Here is a 10,631-nt window from a genome sequence, read left to right as displayed (position 1 = left end):
AGTGAAGATGTGAGGTTATTTTAATAAATTCACTTTTGATGTTCCCTTGTATTACTAAAATACCCTCCATACTTATCGAATAGAGAATATAATGACAAACTATCCAATAGGAAAAGCCCAAAGAAACATTTTAATCAATCTAGCCCATTAAATAAATTTTACCATTTTAATCAATCTGTTTATATGCGTTTGACTCTATCTAACTTATATGTTTCTGTTAAGACTACTGAGTTGAGTGAAGCTCAACTACAACATCAGCACACTAACAACATCGCAGCTGCACCTCAGGTGCACACTACATTAGTGTAGTCTGCGTATCAGAGAAGTATTTCCCATGAAACAAACTCTATTTTTCTGTTATGCTTGCTGGCTTCTAGCAGTAGTATAAAATAGTTTTTATTACTTCCTTTTTTATTCATTCAATCAAGTTGTAATAATAATCAAAACAAACAGTGGAACTCTCTCCCAGTTTAATGGAATTAGTTTTAGTGACCTGAGCCCCCAAACGTAGGGTGATGAAGGCAAAAATATCTGGTGTACTTCAAGCTTTTCAGATTAATGGAGTCAGAATCTTAGATCAATAATTCTTACATTTATATTTTCACGGATCACATTTATATATATGTATTACATGTTATTTCAGGTTTTAATGTAATAACACAAATATGTTTCTTATATTTACACACATCATATGCGTATAATGTTGTAATAATTGGGTTTTCAAGGCAAATACTAGAATAAGAATAAGAACGAGTTTAGGAAATCGTTGCGCCGTGGTAACCAAACCACTGCCTTGAAAACGAGATTCGGTGCAACCGGGGTGCACAATTGTATCCACCGATTCGTTCCCTAAGGTTTACACAACTCTCAACACACAAAGGCACTTTTGGGTGATGAGATGGAGCCACATAAACTTATGCCCAAAAGAATAAGAAGGAAACGGTTTGAAGAGATACAAATATTCATGACTTAATCATGAACCAAAATTCTTCCATCCAAAACAAAAGGGAAAGGAGGAGGAGAGGAAGAGATCAATATATGTGTGTACCAACAACTCAGAAAATGAAGAGTACTTATAGGATGTGTGGAGGAGACAAAACAATCCAAAGAAATCAAAGGTTTCAAAGGAATTCAATGATATTAATCAACCATAAACCCATGATAATGAAGAGTTGATAACCCCCATAATCAAGAGAAATAATGGACCAACTTAATCACCATAATCAGAATGATAATTGTCCATAAATAATACTTAAAAGGTTATCATAAAGGAGGAATCCAAGAGAAGATCAAAAACGGACAACACCAAGAACCGATCTCGAAACCTGCCGGTTTTCCAAAACCGGCCGGTTTTCGGTTCACTTCAAAAAATGTCTTTTAAGTCCGATTTTCAACTTACACTCGAAACCTGCCGGTTTCGGAAAACCTGGAAGGCAGGTTTTGAGAAACCTGCCGGTTTTCCAAAACCTGGCAGGCAGGTTTTGAGCGCTTTTCCATCTTTAAATTCCAACAATCCCCCACTAAAGATGAGAAAAGATACCAAATGAAAGAGGAAGATATTGGGCATAAGAGGAGCTTAATACATAACACTTGGTGTTACATAAAGTAAATTGAAACCAAATGCTTAGTGAAGTGAATTATGACTTACAAACCCAAGGGTGGACGTACCTTGAAACCCTTAAGTCCTTGATCAAATAGTGGACTAACCTTGAAACTCTAAGATTTAAGTCACGCCCCCACAACACATACCTCACTCCAAAGATTATGTGGACTCCGCAAAGTGTACGCGTTTTAAGCCATGCGTTTACCTTAGTTCTCATGGAAGCTCTAGGAAACTGCCCAAGTTTCATAGAAGATGGCGAGTCTTCACAACCACGTAGGTGAATCCTCAAGTGCTTCTCAAAATAGCACTTAGTCAATAGGGTTAAATTATGTTCACTTTTAGTGAACCATCAAGAGCTACCTCGCAGCTATATTAACCCCCACAAGACCATAGATTCATTAAGAACATAATATAATGTTCAACCTCTCAAATAATTTGGTTGGTGAATCCACAAGTTGAATGCGTCCATTTCAATATGTTAGATTCATTAAGAGTTTATACAACTCAACCCTCATACAAGCGGTGGTTCTCTTTAAAGTGCATCTCAACTAGCACTCTACCATTAAGAGTTCAAAGACTCAACCTCATTCAAGCATTACAACACATGCCATAGGGATAAGCAAGTAATGCTTATTACTTTACTCAAATGGGCATGAAGCCTATCCCCCTCGACATTTCAACCATCAAGGATCATTACATGTCCCAATTCAATCTTCGTACCATAGTGCATAGCGTACCTTGCATTAAGATTTTCCGTTAGAAAGTATAACCATAAGCAAGGACATTTAAATGGTATATGCTCACTCAAAAGCACACATGGTAAAGAAATTATAAGATGCTTTTTGGTTCAACTAACACCAATTAAATTTGATGGGACAATTTTGTAAAACTCAATTTTACAAAAAGTTCTTCATAAAGTATGATCCTCAAATCAACATAGCCACTTTAGTGAAAGTACTTCATCAATATCAAACTTCTATAATTTGCATCGAAAACTTCAAAGCGACATACTTTGAAAACATAGCAAATAAATACCATTCGACCTTATCCATGATACCTTTAAAATGAAGCAAACCCTCGTTCACTAAAAATTTGTGAAATTAAAAACAACTCAATTATTTCACAGTAAATTCACAAATAATAGCTATGTCAAAATACCAACAATACATATCATTATCATAGCGGAAAATATACTAGCGTCCACAACCTAAATCATGTTTTAGGTCCTTTTAAATGTTGAAGCTAAAAATTACATTCCACACATACCCACAAATGATATGATTTTATATTTCCACAAATCTTCTCAAAAATTAAGAAAATGACTTACTATGAAAACCAAACATTTGTTTTCATATATTACTCAAAACCATTTACTTAAATAACACTTTCAACTTTCAAGGGAGAAGACATAGAATTCAATGAAGGTTTAAAACTCAATATTCAACATGTGATGTAAATATAACTTGAGCACATCATCCACATATCGAGTAAAATAACCACACATAATTATCACCTTGGAAAAATAAGAATTGAAATTCTCCACCCAAGTTATTAATCTAAACAACTATGAGAATTCAAATTCTACACAATCAATATGCATCAAGATATCGATAAGGTACATGTACCATTACAATGGTGATAACTCCAACACACATAATGAATTCCATAAACACATAATTCTTATCCTCAAGTATGGGAACTCATCACTCATGGTTTTACCACTTAGAACAATCACTTTACATACCTATGATAAAAGAGCATGCAATATAGGAATGAAAATTAAACTGCTCAAAAATCTAAGTGATATAAAACTTGTTCCCAAAATAATAAGAATAAGAAAATCTCACTCCCTTACGTTGATAAGGTTCTCCCAATTCAAGTATAGCCTTGAAACTCCTAATAACCATCCGGTGAATAGTCATGAAACCCTTTCAAGAAAACATCTAGATATTCATATTCCTTAGGTAGGTTGCGAAACTCACAAGTAAGCTTAACTTACTCCCAAAAGCTTCCCCTCAAAGGTTAACGACAAAAAATCTCCATTGACAAATCACGGAATTAAGGTCTTACTCATAGGAATTGAAAACACAACACAAATTCAAGGCATACATAAAAACGTCCTTTAGCATAACGGGCAATTCTCATGCCTTGAAAACTCTGACTTCAAGTCTCTTCTAAATTCAACTTGTTCACTACTAACAAAAGAATTAGAAGAAAATAGAACAATCAAGCAAGAGACACTTTAAACCCAACATGCATAGCCAAACAATTAATTGCATCATGCACAAACATGCTAAAAGAAGAATTACCGTTAAAATGAGAATACTCAAAAAAATACATACCAAAACTCATCAATAAGATGAACATCCCAAGAAGTCATGGAATTACATGCATAATAAAAAGAGTACACTCAAATAATACAAGGACCAAGAAAACAAGTCCAACATTGAAATATTAGGCACTTCCCATATAGTGGACTTAAAAGTCTCTTTTACATGACACCTAAAAATTTCGAATCTCGAATATTTGGACTCACAACCACTTTCCAAAAAACACCGGGGTCTAAAGGTTTCCCAAGAGAAACTCTCAAAAATACATGAGCATTCAAAAACAACCCCCACATGGAAATAATAAGCCCAAAAATTAAGATCATAAAATGATCACTCAACAAGGTTAAACTATGAGAAATGCCATAATAAAATTATGTACTCAACAATTCCCATAAAACCATTTTAAGATCAATAAACCCTTAAAACTCAAGTCTCAAAACTTTTGGCCAACTTTAATGAAATTCCAACACCAACACAAATAAAAAGGCTATTTAGTCTCAACCATAGAAAATTCATTAAACAACACCATACCAATCATGACAAGATTAATGGTCAAATTCCCAAAAGTGTAGTGACTCGAATAATCAGGTATACATCCAAGGAAAATATTATACGTAAAAACTCACTCAACATATTCCAAGGAAAAGGGTTAACATAGTTTGCTTCCACAAACTCAAACACTTATGTTCTAGGGGGTCATCACAAGCTTATGATAACTTGCTCCAATGGGTACACAAAAAACTCCAAGGAATTAAATATGCATATTTCCAACAATGCATAAGAAACCATTGATTATGAAGTTACATACCCAATATTCATGGTGATAAACAAGAACTTGGAAAACCGGCATAACAAGAACTTGGAATCATACGTATACACCAATATTACTATGACAAGTTAGCGCTTGAAATGACAACGTACAAGGCTAATAATCTAATCACTATTAGAATAAAACTACTTACTAAATACCCTTAGTAAAGCAAGTACACAAAGTCACAAGCCCAAAATTCCTCTACCAAGGAAAATATGACAATGCACAAATAATTCACATTAGTCTTTAAAAGACTAAAAACATAACTTTAATAAAACTAAGGTCTCCTCATGAAATTAAACATGCATGAAACCAAAGTAAACTGTAGAGTGCAATAACATGTTCATACATCATAAATAATTCAAATACTCTACTTTCTAGTAATCATTCCAACAAACATCATTTGACAATATAAAAATCAATTTTAATATTGTCATCTTCACAAAATATAATTTGTTGAAATGACTATTAGAAATGAACATGTTAGAATAATATCTTATTAAAAGAAGTAGTTTAGAATGAACCTCCCTTGATATTAAATCAAGTATGTGTATTGTAAGACATTCCAAAATCTTCAATCAATCCTCTATCACGATATCATGACCACCATTCATCAATCATCTTCTTCCAAGACGTTACTTTTGACTTTCCGTATCCAGAAAAATCAGGTTCGTTGTTGAAGTTGTAACTGACGATCGCGATCATCCAATGACAATCCGACCGTTAAAAATCAAGCCTAAGATGTCCCGGATATTGTGTCAAAATTTCGGGACAATCGGACCACGGATGACCCTCGATCTGGATCAATCTTTGAGACTTCTCCCAGAAAAACGTGAATGAAAAACATCTTTGGAAACCTTCTAAATTCCCTTTATCTTTCACTCAAACTCACAAATATAAATTTCCTCAAAAATCATAAGAAGTATTTAGCCATTGAAATATATCTCGTTTTCAAATTGTTGTAATAATTGGGTTTTCAAGGCAAATACTAGAATAAGAATAAGAACGAGTTTAGGAAATCGTTGCGCCGTGGTAACCAAACCACTGCCTTGAAAACGAGATTCGGTGCAACCGGGGTGCACAATTGTATCCACCGATTCGTTCCCTAAGGTTTACACAACTCTCAACACACAAAGGCACTTTTGGGTGATGAGATGGAGCCACATAAACTTATGCCCAAAAGAATAAGAAGGAAACGGTTTGAAGAGATACAAATATTCATGACTTAATCATGAACCAAAATTCTTCCATCCAAAACAAAAGGGAAAGGAGGAGGAGAGGAAGAGATCAATATATGTGTGTACCAACAACTCAGAAAATGAAGAGTACTTATAGGATGTGTGGAGGAGACAAAACAATCCAAAGAAATCAAAGGTTTCAAAGGAATTCAATGATATTAATCAACCATAAACCCATGATAATGAAGAGTTGATAACCCCCATAATCAAGAGAAATAATGGACCAACTTAATCACCATAATCAGAATGATAATTGTCCATAAATAATACTTAAAAGGTTATCATAAAGGAGGAATCCAAGAGAAGATAAAAAACGGACAACACCAAGAACCGATCTCGAAACCTGCCGGTTTTCCAAAACCGGCCGGTTTTCGGTTCACTTCAAAAAATGTCTTTTAAGTCCGATTTTCAACTTACACTCGAAACCTGCCGGTTTCGGAAAACCTGGCAGGCAGGTTTTGAGAAACCTGCCGGTTTTCCAAAACCTGGCAGGCAGGTTTTGAGCGCTTTTCCATCTTTAAATTCCAACATATAAGACGAGTATTAATTATGCTCTCAATATCATGTACCAGGTTGCCACCATAAGAGAGGAAGAACACGAGAAGCTTAAGAAAACCCTGACGAATGAAGATGGAAACAATTTGATCCATTTAGCCGAAAATTTCAATCACTATAAGGTCATATTTCTCCCTAACACGGAATTTATATATTGATATTTATAAAAACTTATATATGACGGTCTTACATATTAGGAGATCTAACGTACATATTTTACCTTTTGTTCTGTTCACTTGTTTAGGTATGGTTAGTTGGAGAAGATTTGACAGAAAGTGAGCAATCCTTAACATCAAAAGGAACTCTTTTTATTCCCTTGTCGCAGTTTCCTCCACAGCAAAAAAGAAAAGATTGTTTCTATCAGACTACTCCAGCTAGGTTGGCTCCCAAATCATTTGGGAACTTGCATTCATGCGAGGTTTGTTCATCCAATTAGAATTACCGCGGTTTTTCTTTAATTATTATATTATTCAAGTCTATTTAATTAATTTCCTCTGAAACTTATTTACTTAATTTTGATCTTTTCATACTCGTACATCAGAATTGGTTGCCAAGAAGGGTGATGAGTGCTTCGCGGGTGGCCGGAATAGTGCACACTTTAGAAGGGTGGAACACCAACGAATGTGGTGATCAAATTTTTGACATAGACAAAGTTTGGGAAGCTACCCTTCTACATGGTTTTCGTCCTCTCCCGACCCTAAGGAATTAATGTGGCGATATAACTTTGGACATGGACAAATGTTGTGTAACACTGTTTAATAATCATAGAGTCATAGTAGTTACTCTTAAATTAAGTGATCATTGTTAAACGGTTAAAAGTTAAAACTCTTGTTTCGATTATGTAGTAGCTAGCCGCTAGGGAGTAATTTATTTTGATTGTTTTCATGCAAATTCTCATTCCCTTATTTTTCAGTAGGTATTGATGACTTGAAATAAGAAAATGGGGTAAATTTATGGAATAAAAAACAATATTGATCTCAAAAAAATAAAACAAATAGTTTTTTTTTTAAATAAATTGATATATATAATTAATAAGAACAAATTATTTTTTTACCACCTACAAAAATCAAAAACTTATGTTTTACCACCTAAAAAATTAAAACTTGTATTTTACCACCAAAAAGAAAATTAAAACTTGTTTTTTTCCACGTACCTGTAAGCGAAAAATTAGATAAATCCTTTATGTATGGCTATCTAATTCAGCTTCCTTCCAATTTATCACACTCCCTAAATGAATTGCTTTAACTCTTTCACCCTTCTTAATTTACTTTCATTAAATTTTGTCAATTTTGTGAATTAATGGTGGTGAAAAATTATGCAAATTCATGAAACATAAGGAAGTTGGGGAAGTGAAGAGAGTTAAATACATGAAATCGTAGAAGAATAGAACATATAAGAAATATTACCGTTATTGTTGCCCCCTACATAACATTTTCATACATTTTTTTTTCATTTTTCAGGTGGTAAAAAACAAGTTTTAAATTTTTTAGATGGTAAAATACAAGTTTTAGTTTTTTATTTGGTAAAAAATTATTTTTCGATTTTTTTTAGTGATAAAAAACAATTTATCCAATTAATAAATTATGGAAACACACTCTTATCCCCCGATTAAATCGATCTCTCCCTTCCCCTATAAATATACTACTACGTGTAAAATATAAACCCCAAATAAAATACGGAAACACAACATCAGCGCCAAACTGCTTCAACTTCAAGGTACATTTTCTTAACTCAACTTTTACTGTTTTGGAGTAGTTCGTATGTGTTTTCTTGCTTATTGCCCGAAAATCAATGGATGCGAATACCTAATTTCATGAAATATACTTGAAATTACCAATGAAAAATTGAATTAGTCCCTTACAATTATCATAGATTTATCATTCTTCCCGTAATAAGTTGTCGTGTTAATAGATTGGATTTTTGCTTTTACCTTATTAAGCATAACTCATCCATCGGAATTCTATAATCTAGGTTTGTGCAATTGATTTTGAACATTGACGATTTTCTTTTGCAATCTTGTTTGTACAGGGTCGGAAAGTTGAGTCGATTTTACAGTTGAGCAATGGTGAAGAAATTGCAATTGAAATGGTCGGGTATCGAAGAACTACCATCTCCAATTATATCAGATATTTTGTCAAGACTCCCAACAAAAGCATGCTTGATTTGTAAGCTTGTTTGCAAAGATTGGAATTCTATCATCAAAGATCCCCTGTTTCCTGATTCGCGTCGTTCTCGTGGTTGCTATTCAACCTTATTGCTTTGGGGTGATTTCAATAATAATGGCAGGCGAAGCTTTCTGGTACTTGACATAGACAAGCGCCTAAATGTTGATGAGATGGGTAATCTTAATGTTAGCCCAGATGAAATGATTGGGTACCAGACCAAATTTAGAGTGAAGAATGATTCGTTAAAGAATCTGGTTAATGAATGCAAAGGGGTAATCTTGTTTGATTCTTTTATGGTTCAAGGTCCTTATGTGGTTTGCAATCTGCTAACGGGTCAGCATGTGGTGATCAAGCAAAGACGTAGACCAGGTTATGATTTACAGGTATCTGGGTTGGGATATTGTCCTGTGTCGAACAAATTCAAAATACTAAGAATCCTCAAAGTAAAGGGTGTTTATGTGGCCGAAATACAAACTATAGGCACTGATAAATGGAGGCCTGTTGTTGATGAACTACCAATTAACTGTTGGGAACCGATGCATAATATGGTTTTCTTTAACAGCTCGCTTCATGGATACTCATGCAGTACAACCTGTATATGGTCATTCCATTTTGGGAAAGAAGAGTTTTCGAGCGGAGCATTGCATTACCCGATCAAGTACAACAGTCCAATTATCTTCGCTGGTATTCTTCTGTGAGCATATTTAATTCTGACCTTACTTTCAGTTGTGTGAATAAACATGGTAATGTTTGTGAAATTTGGGTGATGAAAGATTATGGTGTGAAGGAATCTTGGGTGAAGCAATTTGTTTTCCAGAGGTTGGATCATTGGAGTTTGTTTATGCCTGTGTTGCAATTGGATGAGAACAAAATACTGGTTACTTCTATTTTCGGACGTACTCTTTGGGTTGGTGATATTAAATCTGGATTATGTGATTTGATCAAGGTCCTTGGAAAGTCTTCCTTCGAGTTAGTGACATGCAATTCGAATTTTTCAAAGTTACAAAAATTCTCCAGGAAGTGAAGCTTAAGGTCTTAATAGTTAATACGTACTTAACAGATGCTTATTAGTTATTAGAAGTAGATTATATTTGTTTACTTGGGTTTTGTGTTTGAACTTTTTAGTAGAACATTTCCTTAATTATGTACTTACTTGGAATAATTTCTAATAGAGGTCGTTTGATAGTATCGGCCACCATATACTCTCACTCTGTATTTCATTTCGGGAATGCCAACTGTACATGGTGATTTCATTTTGTATAAAGCAAGTGTTCCTTTTAATATTAAAGGAGCTGAGGTACTAAACTCAACAAGGGACCCACTGCACAAGGTGTGGTGTTTGAGCAGTTGCCGCTGGGAAACCTGTGGTGTACGTCTTCTGTTATTTGCTACAGTAGGCCAATTGAGCAATAATGAAACTACGGAGTATATATTACTACACATTACGAATGAGGGGAAATCAAACATGTGACGTACATAGGGGTGTCAATTCTCAATCCGACCCAGTGAACCCGATGAGTTTGTCCGACCGTTTAGAATCCGAACCGTTTAGAACCCGCGAGTTAAAATCCGAAATCCGATCCGATCCGATTATATTCAACCCGAATCCGACCCAACCCGTTAGTATTGATCCGATTAAGATCCGAATCCGTTAACAGACCGATCCGTGACAATCCGGATCCATTTAATCCGATCCGAAGCGATCCGAAACCCGTTTATGATCCGATCCGTTTCAATCCGAATCCGTTCCAACCCGAGGAATATCCGTTTAATCCGATCCGTTTTTAACCTGTGACCCGTTTAATCCGACCCGTTTCAACCCGTGACCCGTTAGATCCGATCCGTTTTTAATCCGTGACCTGTTTAATCCGAACTAATTCCAACCCATCGATATAATAATATATTCAATAACTTATATTACTAATCTTA

At 34.7% G+C, this 10,631-nt stretch overlaps 2 protein-coding genes across 2 annotated transcripts; both read left to right on the top strand.

The window, feature by feature from the left end:
- Positions 1–6,534: 6,534 nt before the first annotated feature.
- On the top strand, positions 6,535–7,506 carry LOC110776695 (very-long-chain aldehyde decarbonylase CER1-like). The gene is made up of 3 exons (XM_056839097.1): positions 6,535–6,659; positions 6,782–6,955; positions 7,079–7,506. The coding sequence occupies exons 1-3, from the start codon at positions 6,546–6,548 to the stop codon at positions 7,244–7,246; spliced, it is 456 nt and encodes a 151-aa protein (XP_056695075.1). The 5' UTR covers positions 6,535–6,545; the 3' UTR covers positions 7,247–7,506.
- Positions 7,507–8,131: 625 nt separating this feature from the next.
- Positions 8,132–9,890, top strand: LOC130470680 (putative F-box protein At3g24700). The gene is made up of 2 exons (XM_056841208.1): positions 8,132–8,253; positions 8,566–9,890. The coding sequence occupies exon 2, from the start codon at positions 8,600–8,602 to the stop codon at positions 9,398–9,400; it is 801 nt and encodes a 266-aa protein (XP_056697186.1). The 5' UTR covers positions 8,132–8,253; positions 8,566–8,599; the 3' UTR covers positions 9,401–9,890.
- Positions 9,891–10,631: the final 741 nt, after the last annotated feature.

This window comes from Spinacia oleracea, chromosome 3, assembly GCF_020520425.1.
Source record: "Spinacia oleracea cultivar Varoflay chromosome 3, BTI_SOV_V1, whole genome shotgun sequence".
NCBI lineage: Eukaryota > Viridiplantae > Streptophyta > Magnoliopsida > Caryophyllales > Amaranthaceae > Spinacia > Spinacia oleracea.
The sequence above is the reverse complement of the archived record's forward strand: the minus strand, read 5'-3'. Positions and strand labels throughout refer to the sequence as shown.

What these genes read in the sequence shown, in the direction of transcription:
- LOC110776695 (XM_056839097.1), top strand. Translation starts at nt 6,546, where the DNA reads ATGTACCAGGTTGCCACCATAAGAGAGGAAGAACACGAGAAGCTTAAG. An exon ending in AAAATTTCAATCACTATAAG is followed by an intron (nt 6,660 to 6,781) that starts GTCATATTTCTC and finishes TCACTTGTTTAG; the next exon opens with GTATGGTTAGTTGGAGAAGA. An exon ending in GGAACTTGCATTCATGCGAG is followed by an intron (nt 6,956 to 7,078) that starts GTTTGTTCATCC and finishes CTCGTACATCAG; the next exon opens with AATTGGTTGCCAAGAAGGGT.
- LOC130470680 (XM_056841208.1), top strand. Translation starts at nt 8,600, where the DNA reads ATGGTGAAGAAATTGCAATTGAAATGGTCGGGTATCGAAGAACTACCA.